This window comes from Diplotaxodon limnothrissa, linkage group LG18, assembly GCF_057381915.1.
Source record: "Diplotaxodon limnothrissa isolate DT_005_m linkage group LG18, D_limnothrissa_male_GT1.1, whole genome shotgun sequence".
Lineage (NCBI taxonomy): Eukaryota > Metazoa > Chordata > Actinopteri > Cichliformes > Cichlidae > Diplotaxodon > Diplotaxodon limnothrissa.
This window is the reverse complement of record NC_140613.1, coordinates 35,091,205-35,114,695: the sequence shown is the minus strand read 5'-3', so window position 1 is coordinate 35,114,695 and position 23,491 is coordinate 35,091,205. Positions and strand designations below refer to the sequence as shown.

General features: G+C 44.3%; 1 protein-coding gene across 1 annotated transcript; it reads right to left on the bottom strand.

The window, feature by feature from the left end:
• Positions 1-4,435: 4,435 nt before the first annotated feature.
• Positions 4,436-21,734, bottom strand: smad10a (SMAD family member 10a). The gene is made up of 13 exons (XM_085376940.1): positions 21,458-21,734; positions 17,490-17,565; positions 17,133-17,376; positions 13,035-13,209; positions 12,865-12,888; positions 11,449-11,634; positions 10,996-11,247; positions 10,107-10,208; positions 9,513-9,566; positions 8,581-8,764; positions 6,885-7,053; positions 5,342-5,480; positions 4,436-5,134 (listed from the first exon to the last, which is right to left on the bottom strand). The coding sequence occupies exons 1-13, from the start codon at positions 21,459-21,461 to the stop codon at positions 4,923-4,925; spliced, it is 1,821 nt and encodes a 606-aa protein (XP_085233066.1). The 5' UTR covers positions 21,462-21,734; the 3' UTR covers positions 4,436-4,922.
• Positions 21,735-23,491: the final 1,757 nt, after the last annotated feature.

The window sequence follows — 23,491 nt, the reverse complement described above, 5'->3', positions numbered from 1 at the left end:
AGATTACAATAAATAAAGTGCACCAAAGTTTAATGTGCTCTTAAATTTAGATTATCTTAAAGAAAGAAAGGATTATTTTGTAAGAAGAACACATTTTAATTAATTAATGATTTATTGTTTTTATTTTTAATAATTATTAATATATTAAAGACTGAGTTTTTTTCCTTTACCAAATATTTATATAGTGCATTTTTATAGCTGTGGTTCCTCTACAACAACTGGAGGAAGAACCTGAGACACAACCTGCGGCAAACAGAGGCCCAAAACGCTGCACAGAACAACAAGAATGACTTTACAGGTGAACTAACCAACAATCATCAGCAACTTTGACCAACATTTCCAAATGGAGTTTCCTGAACAAACAACACCCAGAAAAAGACAAAGAGATAAAATAGTTTGTTTTTTTTGCTCAAATGAAACATTTTTACAAAAATACACTTTTATTACTTGCAGCTCATTAAAGTCTGTATCTGCAACATATTTTTTTCGTAGCAGACCCACAAACCCTTTGTTAATCCTCATGTTGTGTTCATTTCCTGGTTAAACAAGTTTGTGTTCCGGGTCAAAATGACTCATCATCGTGTTTTGGAGAGAATGAAGCGACTCACTGAACCAGAGCAAGAAGAGCAGAGTCGCATAAATGATCATAACTACAGCTCACCCCCTGAACTGGACATGTGTGCATCATCTCCAGAAGACCTGTCCAAAGAGGTCGAGGATTTAAGGAAGCATAAACAGGGATTATGTTATCTGGCTCCGACCTCTGTCCACATCAGTTCAATTATATAGCTTCTGATAAATATGTACCCAGTGTATTTTTCATGTTCATGCTTTGGTATTTAAGAAATATCTTAACGTTACAGATGAAATATAGAAACAAATATTTTAATCAGATTATCTGAATGTAGCCAAGCATCTGAGACACTTTTCCTCTGATCGTGCTGATCGCACATCTGTATCAGTGTTTGTTCTTTGCACAAGGTAGTCTTCCTGTGCCCACACAAAGTCACGCCACTGCATGAGCAGTTGTCGTTGCACTGTCCAGGAACATGAATTGCTCTTCTTTAGGAGTAAGGGAACCAGATTCTATCTATGCACATATTTGCAGTCATTAACATTTTGTACATTGTGGCATTTGAATCTGACAAAACCAAACTGGGGATATTCGTTGGGATCAAAACCAACAGCACCAAGAAATGCAGGAAGTCAGGGGCAGTGGGGTGAGTGACTAGAACACCAGGTCAGTAGTTTACAATAATTAGCCTGCTACACTCAGCTGCTGTTGGAGGCTCCATCTCAGCACCTCTCCTCAGGACCTCCAAAAAGTGACCTAAAGATTGCTTAAACATAAAAGATAAGTTGTTAAGGGTTAGGAATTAGCTGCTATGCTGGACAATCCAGTGGGCGGTCGACTCCCTTCACTATTACCTTCTGGGATGTCCATTCACCCTCTGCTCAGGTCACGCCCTACTGCAGTCTGGCTCTCCAGCCTTTTAACACTAAGCTGGTCCATAGGCCGGGAGCACAGATGGGAGGGGTAAGCTAGGCTGGATGGCTCCCTGGTTAGATTTCTGGGGGTGTGTGTGGTTTGAGGCTTGGCTACAGGGGAAGGGTGGGGCAGTGGATTCAGAGGGCTGGTGCTCGTTGTCTAATCATGCCTCCCTTATTTGAGTAGCACGCAGGGATCTGGAAGAAGAGTGGCGTTGGAGAGATGGCATCGCAGCTGGCTGGACTAGGAAGTCTGAAAGACAGCGTGCGGATTTGGGTCATCGTGCAAATAAAGTGAAATATGCAGCACAAGCACAAGCAGTCAGTCCTCATTGTGGCTTCTTCTTAAGGGAGTGGCAGGTCTTCAGTGACTGCAGGATCGTTGTCTTGCAACATGTACTCTCGCTTAGTCAACAGCTCTAGTTTGTCCTCCTTAAATCCTTCTTACAATCCCACAGAAATCAGAACTATCAGAGATATAGTATCCAACCCCCCAAAATAGCTCAAATAACGTTACATATTGAATCCAGTTTACAGTTGAAGCCTTTCGTCGTAATGAGCGAGGCCTGTTGCTACGGTTACTCTACAAACACACGGACAGAAAGGAAGTTCTCAGACACCCGTCCCTGTATATTTTACCCATCGCGTAACCCTATCCCAATACCTATCACCACTAGATGGTGGTAGGTGAGTTATACTCCACGACGGGCCTTCTTTAACACAAGGTTCGTCAAAGCTTTAGAACTTTGGAAGAAAACATCGTGGATTATTTGAGGGGCAACGCATACGTTTGCAGTTTCCTACTAATTATTGTTTCCTGCAAAGAACTGTGTAGTTCAGCACTCAGTGTGCAAACGGACGCAACACTGAGCTGGTTCATTAAGTGACTTTTGTCTACATGTGAGCAAAGTCATGTTTCTAATAAACCACAATGATGACTGGTCGCCATGGGTGAAATAAAATCCAGAAAGCCTAGAAATATCTTTTTATTTTTAATCGATACCAACTGTAAATCCTGCAGCTCACATGGAAAAGTACAAGTACATGTTTAATAGTGATGAATAAAGAGACAATAGCAATCTACAGGTGCTTTGGTAGACACATCATGAAAGTGACTGGTTGTAGAAAGATCTGGATAACATGATAAAAATGCGATGGTTTGCACAACCCTGTGTGAACAGAGGAAAACCAGCGTGTATCACATGCTTATATCGTTCTTGCTAAAATGAAGTAGTGCTAAGCATACTCTGAAATATTTAACTCACCAAAGACTAAGGCAATAAATAACACTACTCAGGTACAAAGAGTCATCTGTCAGTAGGACCTCTGTTCTCTCGCACACCGTCTCCACATCGCTGAAACCTGAGGGAGCCACAGAATATCGCAGAAGGATTCGAACAGCTGAAAAACCAACTCACAATGTGCAACATCGATCTTTATAGTGTTTTCTTATATCCAGTGTCGGTGCATCTACTGTTACAACAAAAGGCACACATCACAAATATTCATATGTTAATGGCTGATCACTGTAAAGCAGCTGAACCAGGCAGATTCCACAGTGTCCAAGCATCTCTACACAGACTGGTTGGTACATGTATTCACATTTAGATCAACACACAACATTCCCGTATAATATAGTTCCGTTTTCTCCAGAATTCTTTTTGTCAAGTCACAAGAAAGCAGATTTATCTCTACATGGTACAAACGCGCCTTTGTATGTGAGGCCGTGTTGTGTGCAGTGTATTTGAACTCTGTGGCAGATCCAGCTACACTCGTACAGACAGTACACGTGGGGAGCTGACTTTGCCTTTAAACGACACATCTGTGTGGTTTCAAGACTCTTTATGTAACAGGTGTTTTGGAGGACAGAAAACAAAGGCACAGGGTGTATTTGGGTGTGTGCTGTACTGTTGGGGTGCTCGAGTCAGACACTCCTCACCGAGGTGACGTTTCCCATACATTTAAGGGAAATCAGGGAAAAATCCATCACACCTGCATGAAATGCAGTCATGTTGAAGATTACAAGAGAAATGATGCATCAGGGTTTTACACGAGACAGCCAATGTCCAGATGTGCCCATTATATTATTATTATTATATCTCTTTGATAGTTAACTACAAGCACTGAGCTCAATTATTTCATTTAAATATTCAATCTTCTGATTGATGAGATCTTTACACTTTATGGCTCAGGAGGTCGAGCAGATTGTCTACGGGTCGGGTCAGTGCTTCAGGTTTATCTACGAGCCAAAGTGTCCTCGGCGAGACATTTAACCCCAAACTGCTCCGACGGATCCACTGCTGTGATAAAGTGCGATAATAATATATGTGTAAATGGGCGAATGCAGCCTGTAGTCATGGCTTCGACTACGACCCAGACTGGGCAGGATGATTGAAATCAGCTTCCCAACCAGAACTCGTGCACACAACCAGTCAGAGTTCAAGTAAACTGCTGCGGTCACTCAGAGGACAGAAAGGCACTGGTGTCAAAGGTACAGACTGGTGCTAGATGCTGAGTCTGACCATGCAAACACTGTCTGGGTTTCTGTCTCTGCGTGTGAGAAGTTAGTTGCTGTCTTATGAGTTCACTCTGCTGTGAAACTAAATGTTGGCGTCAGGATCTGATCGGCCGACCTGTTAGTTTTGGTACCGAGTCACAGACTGACTTCAGCCTGACGCTGTGACTCTGCACTGTACTTATGAGGTAATCTGGCTTTCATGAGTTATATCAACCATTTGGTTACATACAGAGTAGCACTGTTTCATTACAAAGTACAACAACACGGCGTTAAAGCTAAATGTTTTGGGCTTTTTTGTCTTTTGGTACAAAAATAATATAGTAATAATATAAACCAACGTAGAGTGAAGAGCAGAGTACAAGTACGCAGATGGAATAACACCAGTCTCCTTAATCCATACCTCTACATCAGCTCTGACGTCAATGACACATAAAGAGAAGTGTAATGTGCTCAGCGTAGATTCACTGACAGCATTTTCCAGAGGTATGCAGTTTCCTGTCTGAGGTGCTTTTGACTCCAGACTGGATTTTTAAACATCTGTTTATATTCCATGAGTGAATGTGCAGAACACTCCTGCAAGAAGAAATCCAACTTGCATATCGGAGAATTGAATATCTGAAACAAATCCCTGGATTTCTCTACTGGTGGGTTCAAATGTCGCCTGCCTTGACTTTAGATTCTTAGGACTAAAGCATTAGGAAAATCCCAAAGACATCAGCATATATGTGTCTGGACAGACCTTTTGGTTACAGTGTGTATGTGCGTTTCAAAAAGCATGAGTGATTGCTACAAGCATGATTGGTTGTTGATGGTTTCTGACTGACTTGCTGGAGAAATCCTTTTGAAGAAGAAACAAAGAAGCAACCATGTGTGTCTGGTGTGTGCACATTCAAAGACTCCAGACTGCTGAGGGTTCTCAGTTCGCAGGCCCTGGGTCAGTCAGTGGCATAGTGTGCAACACCTCATCCAGAAGCTGCAGGGCACGGTGCAGGTGGACCTCCACCCAGCAGGGAGTGTGTTTGATGCTCTGACGGGGGTAGTCCGGCCCCCAGCCTTTCACGAAGCTGAGCCGCAAGATACAGAGTCGCCTCAGGTCATCGACGCCAATGCCTGCTGCTGCAGAGAGACCTGCCAGTGAACAGGGAGGGGGAGGGGTTAATATCAGAGACCATATAAGGACATTTCCACCTGCTGTTGGTCGGTGTTTGGCTGTACTCGGTCACTGTGAATGGAATTAGTAGATTCTTAGTATATTTAAAAGTTGCTGTTTTTCCCCATCATGACAGTTTCTACCTTTAACTCCACTGTGAGTGTTGTGCGTGTCTCAGCACTTACTAACTGCAGGTGCAATCCCTCCGACGCTGCCTGGACCAGGAATGTTTCCTGAGACAGCGGCTGCCTGTGCAGCAGCTGCAGCTTGAGCCGTGGCTGCCTGCTGCTGCATCTGTCTGTGGCACTGCCGTAGGTCGAATACCTGACCGAGACACAACTGGTGTACACTGTAACAGCAAACCACCTGAGGCATGAAACTCATGAATACTGCTTTACTTTCCGCCCATTGCCCCCAACCAGTCACAGCAGATGCCCGCCCCTCCCTGAGTCTGGCTGGTTACTTCCTGTGAAAAGGGAGTTTTTCTTTCCCACTGTCACCAAGTGCATGCTCAGTGGGTGTCATTGATTGTTGCCATTTTCCTTGTTTTATTGTAGGGTCTTAAAAAAGCACCTTGGTAATAAATATATGTAATATATGCAGTTTATTACTGAGCATTTTAAGTGTTTGGTACAGTGTTCTTGTGCCCAGTGCCACCTATAAACCCAGTGCTGCTCACAGGTGTTCACAGTTTTAAAAACATATGAATAGGGATGGGTATTGTTTAGGTTTTATCCGATACCGGTGCCAAATCGGTACTTTTGAAACGGTGCCGGTGCTTAAAGAATGGAGAACACAAAATTGGTCCAAAAACCTCTCATGTTCAGCTGGTTTTTGTAAAAAGATAACAATGTTAGCCTTTTCTGCAGCTATGGGGCATATATGGTATCACTCTTGGCTGGAAGCAGTGCTTAAACAATGGAAAAAACACAAACTTTGTCCAAAAACCTCTCATGTTTAACTGTTTCCCTCTTTTTCTTTGGTCATTTTAGCCTTTTTGGTCAGGGTGAAGGGAGCATCTGCCATCAAACAAGAAGACAGCCGCATGTAGCTATGATGATGTTTGCTAGTTCACCTTACATGCATTAATGTAATAACGTGGTTAGTCTACTCAACGTTAATTACACACGAACAACATTAAGCTACTCACGCAGAGAAGAACGGCTGCTGCTGCCATCATCATCCTCATCATTTCTGCTACACTGGCAGGGCTAGGGGCCAGGACTCTCCTCTTCGGGTTTTTGGGGGATGTTGCTAACTCCGGGTCAGATAACAGGCAACCCACCCGCAGTAGATGTGCTCGGTGTGAGGTCTCGCAGCAAGCTATCAAATACGGCGCATTGCTGGGCTTTTAAAAAAAACGCTATGCGTCGCCAGGTGTTTCATCAGATTTGAGGTGTTACCTCCTTTGACAGTATCACAGTATCAGCTTAAAGCACTTGTTGCTGCTGAGTTTGCATCTTTTGCTGTGAAGTACAGCCAGACTTTGACCGCTTCACCTTGGGCATTTTTAATCTGTAGCTCTGCTCTAAAAGAACGTATGTACCTGGCCCCGCCTACTATCCTCGGAAACGTAAAATTATTGGCTAGAATCTAAAGTGTATCACAGCTCAGGAAAAAAAGCACCGAAATGTGCGCTGCTTTTCGGTCTGGTTACTACCGTTTATGTCAGAACGACACCGGTACCCATCCCTACATATGAATGATGCGAGTGAGCTGGATTTATACCTTGATGTAGGCTCCAGGGTAGATCTTGTGCACAGCATCACCTGGTGCCCGGCCCGCTTCCCGATCGAGGTAGTAGCTCTGTACAAACACAGCATGGTCGCTCATACAGCGCATCCACACATCCCCCTCACCACGACACTCCAGCTGCACACCTTTGCCTATGTGTAGCCTGGAACACAGGGAAACAGGTCAGGAAGCCAGCATGTAGCTCTGCTTTGGGACGGTGTGCAGGGAAATGATGCAATGAAAATAAAACCTTTTGTGCTTATTTTGAAAAATGTCTTAGTGTCATTGTTATCACCAAATACTACCATGAGAAAACATTTTTATCTGCTTATTCAACCAGTGTTGGCTGAAGCCGACGCCACATCACTACGGGCGGTTAACTACCCATCAGAGGCCAATTTTCAAAAGTGTGGATCTGTGGAAGCAGCCCCCCAAAACAGGAAGTCAGGGTCAGCTTCTGTTTAAAAGTCCGAATCTCTGATCCTACGGGTACTGTGCAGAGTTCAGGTGGAGCCAATGGCCGAGGGGACTCGCCCGCTCCTACATCCCTCTGCTTCCCTCATTTAAGAAAACCCGGCATCTTACAGACATCCCTGTAGCTCCCCTCTAAATCGGTGCACTTGGTAACAAACTGGGTTAAATTTAGTAGTCTGGAAAACTCCGTCCCAAGGACTGGTAAATGGACTGGTTCTTATAGCACTTTTCTAATCTACCTGTCGTTCTGCCATCACGTGGTCGCAGCAGATGGCCCCGCCCCTCCCTGAGCCTGATTCTGGAGGTTTAAAAGGGAGTTTTTCCTTCCCGCTGTTGCTAAAGCACGTGTTCATGTAGGGTCATGCGATTGTTGGCGTTTTCTCTGGTTTTTCTGTTTTACTGTAAGGTCTTACAATAGAAAGTGCCACGAGGCAACTGATGCTGTGATTTTCTTCATTTCTGCGATAAATAAATTCATGATAAAAAAATATTTCACATTTTTAAAATTTTGCACAGCGGTTAGCACTGTCGCCTCACAGCAACAAGGTCCTGAGTTCAATTCCAGCACCCGGCCGGGGTCCTTCTGTGTGGAGTCTGCTCCCAGTGTTTGTGTGGGTTCTCTCCGGGTACTCCGGCTTCGTCCCACAGTCCAAAGACATGCAGTTAGCTGGGTTAGGTTGGAAATGGTTGTCTGTCTCTCTGTGTAAGCCCTGTGACACACGGACGACCTGTCCAGGATGTAACCTGCCTCTCGGCCTATGATAGCTGGGATAGGCTCCACCCCCCCGACCCTGACACGGGTAAGCGGATTATTTTGCAGTGAAATCCAACCACATGTAATCCAGAAATGGTCACTTTTGGAATTTGAACTTCTTTTTTAATGTGTACTCAAATGTGGGACTGCTTGAATTTTAATATACAGACATTTTTAATGTATCTGTCCCAAATATCCAAGAATTATCCATATCCTGATTAATTGTGGATATTGAATGTAAAGTTCACCTGTGATGTTTACGAGCTATCATAAAGCCTCACTAATCAGTGCTGTATCGTACAGTCTCACTTTGGGAGAGGAATTATTGTAGGGTCGACCGCACAATACAAAGCGCCTTGAGGCGACTGTTGCTGTGATTTGTATAAATAAAACTGAAGGGTGATGTTCTTTGCTGAGTATTCGAAAAGTCATTGCACAGTTTGTGTGTCTGCGTCAACACACCTGGCCCTCTCACTTGCATCTGTGCGATGGACATTACTCAGCTGGCCGAGGCAGAAGCGATCACCTCCTGACGGGTCAACATAACCATCCACAGTCACTACCGGGCAGCTGGAAGGCACCTTGAACATCTCCCCCACCTGAACATCCATTTCAAAGTAGGAGACAGAGCACCAAAACTCTGGTCCTGCAGTAAGAGAGAAACATGTTTACAACAAAGTCAAGAAAACAGACGATCTGTTTGTGAAGTGCACGACTCAAAAATGATTTGGACAAATAAGAAGTAGAGATGTGTTAATAGACATTTAATATGCGTGAAAATCAGCCATATGTAAGTAAAACACATCATCAGCTTCTGTTACTCTGTGAGAAAATCTAAAGACAGATATTCAACGTACAAGCCCACAGCCCTGAGAGCTCTGAAACTATATTGTGACAATATGAGGTAGAGCGGACTGGTCCACACTGACAGATGGCTGGATCAGAATCTAGAATTTCTATGACGTCCATGTAGTTCAGTAATTAGGAAAAAGCCTTATTTTTGTGTTAAAATTTCATTTGGACAAAGTAAGTGACTGTGGGGGTGCGACTGGCTCAGCTGCAGGGGAGGGGCGGCTCAGTGACGCAGGGGGGGGCACAGGCGGTGCATTTGGACTAATCACAGTCGAGAGACCAGCTCTGAGCAGAGACTGTGGAGCTGTGCATATGAAAGTTGAACTGGGAGCACAAACAGTGTGTGTGTGTGTGTGTGTGTGTGTTGGGTCCATCTTACAGTGACCATTACAACCACAGAAACTGAAAAACTGCAGTGGACAAAAAACCAACAACTAAGATGTCAAACTGACAAAAGACGAGCATCAAAGAAGTCTCCGTATGTAACTGCTGGGAATATTATTGGTGAACAGCCGTGTTCATATTGACAAATGGTGTCTAACCTGAATGACTGGACCCTGAAGGAGGGAAAGAGGTTGAGCTGTGATGCTGGGACCCTAAAAAGCAAAAAGATGCGTACATTAGTCTGGAGTGGCAAAAAAGCAGAACATTTGTAAGGCTGTGGCAGGCTGTGACGTTTCCACACTCGACCTTACGCTGAGACGTGTGGCTGTCCGGGGTGTGTGCATGACAACAAACATACAAAAACATGATGACAGAAGTGCTGAACGTGAACTGAACATACAATCATGGTAAAAAGAAGGACACCTTCTTGCAATTTGAATATTTTACAAATCAGGACAGAGTAAAAAAAAACTCCTAAAGTCATGCAGAAAATGGTTAAATCAAAAAATAATGTGATGTAACATGAAGTAAGTTATTGATTGTGAGCAAACCCCTCCCCTCCCCAAACATTCAAGCACAGCACATTTGAAATGTGAGTTTTTGACCTGTGCATGTGACTGTGCACAGTGTCAGGCATCACAGCGTGCACACGCTCTGTGTGAGGCTTCATAAGGGAGGAAGTTCTGCAGCAGTGCATTCAAATATCAGAGTATCAGTGATCAGAACAGGACACATTGTGAAGCATTTCTTACAGTGATGGTTTGGAAGATGCAGAGGAGGCTGTTGGTGACCGCGCCCTTCCTGCTGGGGTCCAATGGGAGTGTAGGAGGCCGTGCTACTGCCTGTCCAAACAGCTGCGTCACAGGAAAGCAAAATCTGATCAGTGTTTTTGAAATAACGCGCTCAAATCTGAAATGAATGTATGCAAAAGTCAAATTAACCAGTGAATAACTTACTAAACATCCGTTAGCTAAATGTGCAGAAGAAATCAGAAGCACCTTTGTTTGTTCTTTGCACTGCATATTTATTTATAACCTGCATATAATCAGCACTAAGAATTCATTTGTAAATAAAACAAATATTATTTCCAATTAAAAATGATTAGAACTCAGATATTTATCCAACATTTACTGTTTAAGTGCATGTTTGAAACTAAACAATCCTCCAGTCTGTAGTGGCTGTAAACTTCAGACTAAGCTGACAAAAGTCAAGACTATGGCCCCGCCCCTCCCTGAGCCTGGTTCTGCCGGAGGTTTCTTCCTGTTAAAAGGGAGTTTTTCTTTCCCACTGTCGCCAAAGTGCTGCTCATAGGGGGTCATATGATTGTTGGGTTTTCTCTGTATCTATGAGGCGCCTTGAGGCGACTTTTGTTGTGATTTGGCGCTATATAAATAAAACTGAATTGAATTGAATTAAGCAGCATCATGTTTACACTGTTTAGTGTCGGGCTCAGGAGCACATGCATGAAAAGATTGGTGTTAATGAATGAATCAAACCAGCTAACGTGTCCAGCACTAACCCACGGAAACAAATATGAATGCTAACAAGTGCTTTTGATTCTTTTATTACTGGGTGAACTGGCAACAGGACCAAGAGGCTTTGATTTGTAAGAAGTGCGTTAGTACAAGGACATGAGCTCACTGTGGAATGAAGGCTGAGTCTGAGACTGCGTATTGCTGCTGTATCCATTCTGTCTATTCAAATGAGAGGGAGGTAGAGGGGGCTGCTGTGAGTGGGTGTGCTGCGAGGGATGCTGGGCAGCCTGCTGCTGAGAGGAAACCTGGGGTGGGCTTTGAGGTCGTTGTTGAATGACTTGAGCCTGTGGAGATGGAGTTTGGAGACAGCCATCACCATGACTGCCCTGCAGTGGCAGCATGGAGCCAGAGGCAGGCACTGGAAGACAAACAGAGGAGCACGTCGGACCTGGTTTACATGCTGTGACTGTTATCAACTATCTGCGGAGGAAAGATAGAAAGAAGCTTTGTCGTCCCTTAATATAAAGTTTGAGCAGTCCCAGTGTAAAACAAAAGTACACATGACAAGATATGAACATTGACAGGTTCATCAAACTGCGCTGAATAATGATCTGCTGACCTTTGGGTGACACAGCCAGGTTAGAGTATCTGGTAACAGGTGGGGGGCCGTGGGGTTCAGAAGGGGGCAGAAGGGGACTATAGTGGTCTGGAGCTGCTTGGTGGTCGGACAGAGGCATACCAGGCGGAAGGTCCATCTGTATACAATCAGGGATGTATTCTTCTTTGATTAGTCCGCTCGATGCAGCTGTGAGAGGCAGGAGGAGGTGAGGTCACACAAAGAGGCACAGCACTGATTTGTATTTAATGCTGATGGATGTATGAGTGCGAAGGAGAGTTCATATCAGACTACACCATGTAAGGGGTCACCTGCCAAAGGCCTTCAATGATGTGAATGTACTTAATATTCTAACAGAAGTCACAGTGTGACGTGGGCCTGTTCACTACAGCCGACCACTGGTGTTTTCATTTAGCTGTTTAGTGTTCGTGTAAATCACACACATACATTCCTCTGCTCGTTTCCTCATTATTTAAAAATAAAGTTGTGATATTAGGAATAAAATGAGAGAAACAACAATGCTGTCGAGGCTCTTTTTTCACGAAGGGACATAATTATCAGAGACGCTGCTCATGTGGGACAAATGCACACGAACAAATCTTTAACGCTGTTTTTTGCTTTCATTTACTAACACTTGCATTTATGTCATGAAACATGTTTGTTTAGTAATAAGAACTGATTGAGGGAGAACGTCCACATTCATGATTTCACATTCATGTGTAACACTTCTGATCACTGTCATGAGAATCGACCATAAACCTTAAAGTAAAAACATAAATGACTGGAACGGAGCAGCAGCTCCCAGCAGTTCATTTCCTTGGACTTGTTGGTCCGCTTGCCTGTCGATCCCGCGTATCTGTTCCACTAATGCTCGCGACACCGTTCAGGCAACAAAGTAACGTAACGACTGCTGGAACAAATTACTGTCTCCTGGGAGGAATTAAGCAGTGATGGCAGAGGGAGCCAATCAGAATCGATGAGGAATTGAATCATCAAGTGGAATTTGAATTGCTACGTTCTTACTGATTCCATCCCTACGTGTGACTTTCCCACAGATCCCGGGGTCATTTTAGTCCAGCCTCTCGGCAGCTTCGGTCGTCGCTGTGTAAATGTTTTTTGACTTCTCTGTCCCGGTTACAAAGAGATGTTTGAGAGTTCGAAGTGTGTGGTTGGCTGCACAGCACAGAGTGACTCGGATGATGAGAACACGCACGCAGCTTTCTGTCAGTATCATTAGTTAGGTGGTGTCAACCACACGTCTGAGGAATACAGAGACTTCTTATAGACTGCTCATTGCATATGAATACAAACAAATCTCGAGGTCCCCAGTTACAACATAAACATTTACTAAATGTATTTTGTCACAACTACATGTGGATTGGAAATGTTCATGCTGTGTTTCTGTGAAACAGAACTCACCTGTGTTTTGAAGGCTGAGACCAACTTTTAGAGAACAGGGACAGAATAAGAGAAACATTTTGACTGAAGACATCACAACAATATCTGTCATTCATGATGTCATAATGTCATTGCAGTTAAGGAGACCGTGGAGTCCACGTAAGAGCTGCTGAGGTAAAGCGTTGACCTACCGATGCCTGGTGACACCACCCTCTCATAATGGTAGGGGTTGACACACACGCTGTCATACTTGAGGTCAAAAGCATACTGGCAGAATTTGACATGCTTTAATTCATTCTTGTGGAGGTCAGGCCAGCGCCACAGCCGTGCGTAAATCACATGAGGGAAGCCTTTCCTGCCTGCCACCTGAAGAGACAGCAAAGCAACATTACAGCAGTTCCAGTACAGTCTAAACCAGGAAGCCTGTTTTAGAGCTACGACAGGGAAGCTGTGAAGCGTAACAGGAAAACCTTTGTTGACTTCCTGCGTACAGCAGAGAATTGTTTGTGGATCTGTATACTGCTGTCTGAGTGACAGCGTTCAACAACAGTACAGATTAGCAGAGCAGAGCGCAGCTTCAACACGCATCTTAGTCCTATTGTCTCAGATTTTGGCCTCAACACTACAACACCCAAAATAAAAATACACCGACAATGGCCACCAGACTTCAAGGTGAAGTTAGATTTCACCACACAAGCCCTGCTTGCCTTGGTTACCATGATGGGAAGCCAGTGCTGCATACGCACTCATCCACCACTTTGCATTGATATGTGTACACTGTGGTTGTGGAGGGCCGGACATGGTCGGCAAAAATGCTTCTTCAAACGTTTACACAAGGCTCAATTGTTACTAAGGGGTGAGATATCCCCACAAGACCACACCTGCACCACCACCGATGTAAGGCAGGATGGACCTGTGCTTTCATGTTGCTTCTGCCAAATCCTTAGTTTGTACAGGAAAAGTCCAGAAGCTCGGAAGTTTTTAAAATACTACAACTATCGGACACCATCGGCCATGTTACGTTACGTCCCTTTAATCACCGCTCAGCCTCGTTCTGATGCTTGGTTGGAACTTGCAGGTCATCTTAGCCACATACCTAAATGCAGTTGCTGTCATGTGATTGGCTGATTATACAGTGGGATGCAAATGTTTGGGCAGCCTTGTTAATAGTCATTATTTGCCTGTAAAAATCGTTGGTTGTGACATTAAAAATGTCAGTTAAATACATCATATAGGAGATGCACACAGTGATATTTGAGAAGTGAGATGAAGTTTATTGGATTTACAGAAAGTGTGCAAGAATTGTTTAAACAAAATCAGGCAGGTGCATAAATTTGGGCACCACAAAGAAATGAAATCAATATTTAGTAGATCCGCCGTCTGCAGAAACTCCAGCCTCTAAACGCTTCCTGTAGGTCCCGATGAGAGTCTGGATTGTGGCTGAAGGTATTTTGGACCATTTCCTCTACAAAACATCTCTCGTTCATTCAGGTTTGATGGCTTCCGAGCATGGTCAGCTCTCTTTAACTCACACCACAGATGTTCAATAATATTCAGGTCTGGGCTGAGATGAACGTTCCAGAACGTTGTTCTTGTTCCTCTGCATGAAAGCTTTAGTGGATTTTGAGCAGTGTCTCGGTCGTTGTCTTGTTGAAAGATCCAGCCCCGGCGCAGCTTCAGCTTTGTCTCTGATTCTCCAGAATCTGCTGATACTGAGTGGAATCCATGTGTCCCTCAACTTTGACAGGATTCCCAGTCCCTGCACTGGCCACACAGCCCCACAGCATGATGGATCCACCACCATATTTTCCTGGAGGCAGCAGGTGTTGTTCTTGCTGTGTTCTGTTTCCTCCATGCATAACACCCCTTGTTATGCCCAAATAACTCAATGTTAGTTTCATCAGTCCACAGCACCTTATTCCAGAATGAAGCTGGTTTGTCCAAATGTGCTTCAGCAAACCTCAAGCGGCTCTGTTTGTGCTGTGGGCGGAGCAAAGGCTTCCTCTGCATCACTCTCACATGCAGCATCTCCTTGTGTAAAGTGCGCCGAATGGTTGAACGATGCACAGCGACTCCATCTGCTGCAAGATGATGTTGCAGGTCTTTGGTGCTGGTCTGTGGGTCGACTCTGACTGTTCTCACCGTTGCTTCTGTCTCTCCGAGATTTTTCTCGGTCTGTCACTTCGAGCCTTAACTTGAACTGAGCCTGTGGTCTTTTTCTCAATATGTTCCTAACTGTGGAAACAGACGGCTTAACTCTCTGAGACAGCTTTCTGTGTCCTTCCCCTAAACCATGATGCTGAACAATCTTTGTCTTCAGGTCATTTGACAGTTGTTTTGAGACCCTGTGTTGCTGCTCTCCAGGGAAAATTAAACAATCCTTGCACACTTTCTGTAAATCCAATAAACTTCATCTCACTTCTCAAATATCACTGTGTGTGTCTCCTATATGATGTATTTAACTGACATTTTTTATTGTAACAACCAACGATTTATACAGGCAAATAATGACTACTAACAAGGCTGCCCAAACGTTTGCATCCCGCTGTAGATTTACAGCTGAATAGGTGTACCTAATAAAGTGGCTGATGACACTGTATGAAAAAAACCTACAGAATTTTCTGACAGTTCAGGTTTTCACATAAAGGTCAGCTTTTAAATTGCAGCAAAGATCGGTAGGTAATTAGTCATGTAGACGGAGACAAACTCGCGGCCCGCGGCCCGTTTGCAGCCCACGTCACCCCTACTTGCGGCCCGCAATTTAATACGGAATTTAATATGAAGGCAACAGGCAGAGTGTTACAGGCGGAGCCCTTTAAGAACGTAGCCTCATTCGCAGTGTGGTCCGTGCTGCAGGGACAACCTGCGGGACCGCCTCTCCCATTGTGTGTGAGCGCGAGGAAGGGAGGAGAAGCAGAATCAAAAAGATGGAAGCATGTAAATATAATAAAACCACTGCAGCCAAACAGAGAGCCTGACGAGCCCAGCTGTAAGTAAGCTGTTAAGACTCGACTGTACAGCGTGTTCGAGTTTTCCTCTGAAACAATAAGCTCCGTTGGAGCAGCCTTTCAACGTCTCTCTCTGTCTCTGCTAGCAAAGTTGACCCAGACAGTAAAGCTAGTCAAGAGACCCCTTAACTCGACGTATTAGCCGGCGGTCCCTTTACTACGGTTCAGACCAGGCTGAGCTAACAAGAGAGTACAAACTGTGTTAGGTTAGTGACAGTTATTCATAAAGAAAACAAAGATGGTCTATGTCTGCATTTTAACTTTGTTAAATACGAACAAAGTTATAGCAGAGGTGCTGCCACGTGTCTGTGCAGAAAGACAGGACCAATTTGTTTATTTGGCAGTTCAACGAAAGGCTTCGGTTAGTTAAGAGTGAGTTGAAAAAAGCTTTGTCTTATTATACAATATTTAACCTCCTAGGACCTGAGCTCTTCCACAGCAGCATTTTAATTTCTCTTTGATATTTGGGCTGACTGGGACCCGATGAATGTAAAAACAAAGAATTACCAGATTTTTGTTTCCAAGAAGAATGAGAGCCACATATGAGGATATTAGTTTAAAATTTCAGTAGAACAGCGGCAGCATAATGTCCTCGTAAGTGCACATCAGGCCCTTGTAGAGCAAAATTGAGTATTTTGGTCTAAATAACCCACATATGTGGACCCAGGTCCTAGGAGGTTAAAATAAAGAAAAACACTGTTTTTGGACATAATTGTGGCTGTTTTCTTGTTCTAATTGAACACTTTAGTGTCCAACGAGACGACAGTGCCAGCAGCGGCCCCCAGCTCCTCTGAGTTGGAGACTCCTGCTCTGGATGCTTCATTCAAACCAGAGACTGACAACTTTCAAGGTCAATACAAACCAAACCAAGCAGGAAATGTGATGTGGGACGATTCCCCAAAGCAGAGCAAGACAAAGCCAATAGGATACAAAGAGTGTTGTTGCACAAAGACATCAGGATTTTGGCAGAAAGTTTGTGACGTTGTAACACTAACATTTTGTCGTTTTTTATGCCTACATGCTGTATGTGATAAACAGTGAACCTGAATCGCACTGTCAGCCCTAAACAAAACGACTGCTGCACCAATAAACCTCAAAGCACTAATAATTGTGTATAGAATCGCACTTCAGTTGAATACTGACCACAGCAACTCTAACCCGCCGAGGAAATTCGTAAACATGAAATGAAAAAAGTGAAATCATTGATAAACATACGAATCATGCACAGAAAGATCAAAGCAGTGATCAAAGTGACGCCCTTCATGTTGCAGGTGGACTGACCTGCAGCCGTCCATCTAGAGTCCTCTGGATGGTGACACACTTGCTGGGATGAACACCATTGGTGGTGACGGCAGTGATGAGAGAGTCCAGCTCGTCCTTCTTCTCCTTTAGCTTCTTCACCAGACTCTCGATGGCGCGCTTAGCAAAGCCCTCGTTCTCCCCGCCCTGCCGGTGGCACATGAGGCTGTGGACGATGCTGAGGCAGGCATCGTTGCTGCTTGGTGGGTTTACTGACATGATGGTGCTGTCACAGGGCCAAAAATGGACATTTGTTCTACTTACTAGGCATGTGACAAAAAGCAGAGACATCTAAAGTTGATGGCAGCTAAAACATGGCGTCATTCCTGTGTTGCTTACCTGGTGTTAAGTTGGTCCACCAATGAGTGACCAGAAAGTTCACTGGCATCATGATGGCCCAGCTCTGAATCGTTCCCTGTTAGTGGAGCAAGAACACCAACACTTAGTGGATCCTAGTGAGGCCACGTACACAAGAGTCACTAAAGATGAAGAAGGTGTTTCTCAGGCTGGCTTTTTGTCTCCTCCCAGTCCTGAATAGTGATTGTTTACAGATATGAATGTGAATAAGAACTGTTAACCACTTCAGCACTAAGCCACCGCTACTCTGCCTCGTCCTCAAATTATCCCATTCACAAGATTTTCAGAAAACTTGACCTCTGACCTTCATCTTGAGGTCGAGGTCACTGAAATTCAAACTGATCTGAGATTTTCAGTGGACGCAACTATGGTAGAAATGTTGAAATCCTATGTCACCTCATGCTTGAGTCACAGACTTGACTGACGATAACACCCAATCAGCTTTTTCTGCCCGAGGGTTGAAAAGGCTCCACGAGGCAGCCGGGCCACAAAGAGCTGGTTACTCTTCCTAAAGGCAAAGCTAGCTGTGAGGGCACACTGAGGTATGAAGGTACATATGATGCAAAATGTGAACATTTGTCAAATAAAATGTGAGGACTGTATTTTGACATTGTTCACACGCGTGTTTTTAATTTGCAGTTGCAGAAAAATATTCACAAATGTGCAGACTGATATCTTCACAAAGCCAGAGGCTTTAATTGAATAATTCAAATTTTCTTCATCTTAATAAACGTTAGCACATTAGCACTGAGTAAATCCACACAGACATCAGAAATCCGTGATCAGGGAGAACATACAGAGAACATACAGAGAACAGCAGAGACGGTGGAGGCACAGACGTGTCCACGCTCCTGTCTCCGTCCTTTTAGGATTCTGTGATGGTGGAAGATGGTTTGCCTCCCACTGACAGCACTGGGAGGCAAACCATCTTCCACCATCATTGGACCTGCTCAGGCGATTAACAACTAATTATTAATTCACATATTTACATCATTTTAGACACTTTGTGTTAAAAAGCAGGATGACAGCCACAGACATTTTGAAACCAACTTTGTGGTCTGACTGGTTCTGTCTGATCTTTACTGTACCAACCACGGGTCTGTTGTGTGTCACCCAGCTTCCTCATCAGTCATCTACTACAGATGATGATCAAGTATGTGATCATTACTACAATAGAACCTCAGAAATATGCAAAACCATATGTGATTGTTCATGTTTATGTGGTTTGGCATTCATTCTTTTTTCCTTTTAAACAACAATAACAAAGTTTTAACAAGCCGTTTAACAACATTCATTTACTTAAATCATTGCAAAGTTCCCTGATGTGATTCATGGATTTCATCTGCATGAAATTTCATTAGAAATCAAATCAATCTGCTGCATGACACCAACTTGGCACAGTCGCCTTTTAGCATAATAAACATGGAGGTACTGAGGGAGACTCTGGTTTCAGAGGTGAAGTAACGGTCCTCTTTTACTGCCAAGCTGGGTCAAACTGAGGCATATCCAAGCTGTCACAGCAGCATACTGATCAGTGCATTTATGCTATATAGCTAGCTAGCTAACATTGTTTCTTCATTCATGCTTTTTTTGCTGCTGCATCTAATTAGAAGTGAAGGAACTGTGATGTTTGCACTGATGTCCTCATTAATCAGAGTGCTAATGTACTAAAAGAAAGCTCTGAACAAACTTACCATGGCTCTGTGTGCATTGTGATTGTGAATCAGGCATGGGGAAAGAGGACAGCACTCCTTTGCCTCTTTTCCACTGGTACCTACTTGGTTTGACTCGATTTATTGATGTGGTACTCAACTGTAATGTCACTTTTTTCCAAAATACTATTTCGAGTTTAATCTTGATGATTTTTTTTTTTTGGGGGGGGGGGAATCTGCTCCTAATGCTCTGTTGCAGATTAGAGTGGACTTCAGCAAAACATCTTCCTCTCTCTGCTTCTTGGGGGGAGGAGGGAACAGAGAACGTGGCCCCAGACTGCTCAGGGCCTGGATCTCTGTGAGTGCTGCCCACTGAGCCGCAGCACCACAGTTCCTAAGTCCCTGTGGAGGGTGGGATGCACCAAAACTTCCATCGGTGGTTGTCTAATGAGCTGCCAATGTTTTCCTTTCGTACAGACACCTGGGCATCATTTTTGTCTCCAAGGATATCCATGTCAACATCATCCCCCTTGTCTTCTCCGCATCCCTCTTTCCAGTCAAGAAGCCGGTTGAAGAGAGGAGGAAATTCAGCCTCCGGGACCAGGATTCTGGGAGTGATGCCAGTGTGTGCCTGACACGATACAGATGCAGAGGGGATGGGTAGTTTCCCCAAGACAGTCAACCCACAACAGCTGGGTGAGGGCAGGATGCGACATCCTTAACCTTCCCACCACCAGCGTTCCCCTGAGAGGATCCAATGTGAGCCATACCCACTAATGCTCAGCTTTGACAGCTAACAATAGCTACACAGTCACAAGCTCACTTGAGGTGCTAGCTTTAAAACCGCTTACTAAAAACAATATACTGTGACGAAAAAATATAATTCCAGTGTAGGAACATTTGTGAAAGCGGAAAAACCCACGTTCATGGACCTGCATCAACAAGCACTGGATAAACTTGGTCGGGGACCACTGAGGAGGTCTAGTGATCTTCATGGGGAAGAAGGAATGCCTGGTGTGGCCACTAAAAAAGGGGGTTGGGGACCCCCTGTCCTTGAAGCGACTGGTTTGTCTTAGCCTGGCGTGGTAGACCGTGACTGGTCACACCAGAGGGCGCTTCCCACAGTGAGATACCAAGCAAGATACCAAAGGTAAAAAAGAACTACAACTTTACAGACTGAAGTGTAACAACATAGGGAAGTAAATGTCATGCAGCATTTTGTAACAAAGCAAAGTATGGTAAATGGTAAATGGCCTGTATTTATATAGCGCTTTACTAGTCCCTAAGGACCCCAAAGCGCTTTACATATCCAGTCATCCACCCATTCACGCACACATTCACACACTGGTGATGGCAAGCTACATTGTAGCCACAGCCACCCTGGGGCGCACTGACAGAGGCGAGGCTGCCGGACACTGGCGCCACCGGGCCCTCTGACCACCACCAGTAGGCAACGGGTGAAGTGTCTTGCCCAAGGACACAACGACCAAGACCGTCCAAGCCGGGGCTCGAACCGGCAACCTTCCGATTACAAGGCGAACTCCCAACTCTTGAGCCACGATCGCATATAGAATTACCTCAAGGTTCATACTTTAAAACTGTACAGCACAGTCTTGTGAATGTTTCTTTGCACCTTTTTTGCAAACACATATGCGAACTTTGAAATATCTGCTATTTGCTTTAAAATGAAATGCACAGTGTGTTCTGCGCACAGTTTCTAAGCGTGTGGAGAAGGTAGGATATTGTAATGCAATACGGCCTTTTACTATAGCCTAACTCATGGAAAGAATACAGGCAGCCGCTGCTTTTAGTGACTGCTATACTTTCCTAACCGCACACACACTTCCCTAAACATGCTGTTCATGAAACAGGAGCACCAATATAATACTCGCAATGCAAAATCACAGTTGAATGGACACGGCCACGCCAAACTGACCGTGTCCTATGTGCTTAACAAAACCTGAACAGTTTCCAGGCCATTCATTCCAGTCAGTGACATTCCGCACATCCCGAAACCTGCTGCCTCGACATGCCCAGCTGATATAATACAGATATAAATATGAAGGTTATTTACATTTTCCACTTAAACTTTACCAATAAGATTGGACATATTTGAACGCTGGAACCGGAAAACGGACGATACAACACCGGTCAGTATGTACCAAACGGGACAGTAGAAAGAGCAGTTGTTGCAGATTAAAAGCAACAATTTAGCAAGCTAACTTGACTCTTCCTCACGCTTTCGTAACAGCAATGACGAAAAATAGAATCAAAGATAGAGAAACTATTTCTACTTACACATCAGCCAAAGTAGAGAAGAACTTGGACAGAACGATCGCTGAGCTATTCGACAATTGCCTCAAGTGTTGCACTCCGACAGCTCTGCGTGCTGTGTCTGCTGCCCAGAGCTGCCGTTTGTGTTTATAGCGATTTTTGTTAGATCTGAGTGTCTCGCTGTGTTCACGGGGGGATTTCTCTGTGAATTCCTGTAGTGGAGAAAGCCAGCGTTTCTCAGTGGCTCTACTGCGCTAGCTTGATGTTTCTCAGTTGTTTCATCCCTTTATCAGACCCACTGTCTCCTCGTGCATCTTGCCCCTTCCTCTCGTGCACGCCACAATAACAATAGCTGGGAGACGACGTGCGCGTCAGTGTCTCGACACGCCGCAGCCAATCGGCGGTCAGGTGTCACAGGGCACGCACCTCTCGGCCAATCGCGCCGCGGTTCTCACAGCAGGACCGCTAGCCACGAACTGTCTGGTTCGCCTAGATTGGCCCGCGAGACTGTTTTTCTAAAGTGGCGCCGCTGAGGATTAGCCCCGAGTCACCACCACCAACTGGAACGGCACGGCTCGGTATTTGAGCACGACTCCAGCTCACACTGAATACATCAACAACGCATGTTAGTTCACTGACACGTCATTTACATGTGCAACAGCACAACTTTGGCCTTCTAGCAGCAAAAACAGGGAAAATGGCACTCGGAGAATCCTTACACGAAGACTGCGGTAACGTCCGTGGGGGGAGGGGGCTATGCCATGATCGTTTTAAATCAGCTGTGACCCTTCTAATGAAAATTTTAGATCCTGTCTCCCAATAACAAGCCAGAAGTGCTGAGATTGTTGCAGAAGGATGGACTCAGTGAAACATTCACAGTCCAAACAGAACATTTTGTTTCCAAAATGTCAGATCTGTGAACACCACGCATTTCTCCCAGTACGGTGACGATTTGGTAAAAATACAGACAACTAAAGACACTACGCTCTACAGGTACATTTGCATTTAAGTGTCTTTAAGTATTTAATGTGTCTATAGCTGAACATACAATTCAACATGTACAGAGAGTTTACCTTCCACAAGTAAGTTTCTACTCTGGTTTAAACAAAACAGTCCCTCCAAGTACTTAACAATACGCGTCTGCTTTGAAACTACTCCAGGACAAACAGCCACAACATTAAGGGAACAAACACTGTGCTTGTGTAACTGCAGGACAAACAAACTCAGATCACATCAGCACAGAGAGCCAGTAGTTTACATTTGGGGCTTTTCTGATACAAAGTCTTAATAATTTACATCATGTTCAGGTTTATTTTAGGAAAATGTTTGGATTAAAATACAGCCTTTAAAGGACATTAGTCATGTTGCATAGGAGAAGGTCCTGAAGCCAATGACCTCCATGTGCCTCCAGCAGCAACCCAAGAAACTGTCCATCACATCTTCTCTCTTGCATGTTGTTACAGGAGCAACATTTCTAACATTGCCGTCATGGATAGAAGTATTTACTGTACATTACATGGAGAAACGTTCTGAGCCACCTACATATTACACTTGCTGATTTTGGTTCTGTAATTCACCACAATGCATTTTAATTAACTTGGATGCAGCTGAAGTGCAGACTTTCAGCTGTAATTCAGTGGGTTGAACAAAATGATTGCAGAAAAATGAAACGACCTGGATCTTTTTTAAAACACAATCCCTTCATTTCAGGGGCTCAAAAGGACAAATTAAATAACTGAAAGTAAAATGTTCACTTGTAATACTTGGTTGAAAGCTCTTTGCTGACACTGACAGCCTGAAGTCTGGACTCGTGGACATCACCAGATGATGGTTTCCTTCTGTTTAATGCTGCCAGGCCGTCACTGCAGCAGCTTTCAGTTGCTGTTTGTTTGTGGGCCTTTCTGTCTCAGGTTCAGTCTTCAGTAAGTGAAATGCTCAGCTGGGCTAGGATCAGGTGACTGACTTGGCCATTTAAGAATATCCCACTGTTTTTCTTTGATAAACTGGGTTGTTTTGGGTCATTGTCCATCTGAACTATGGAACATTCAGTTTGACTGC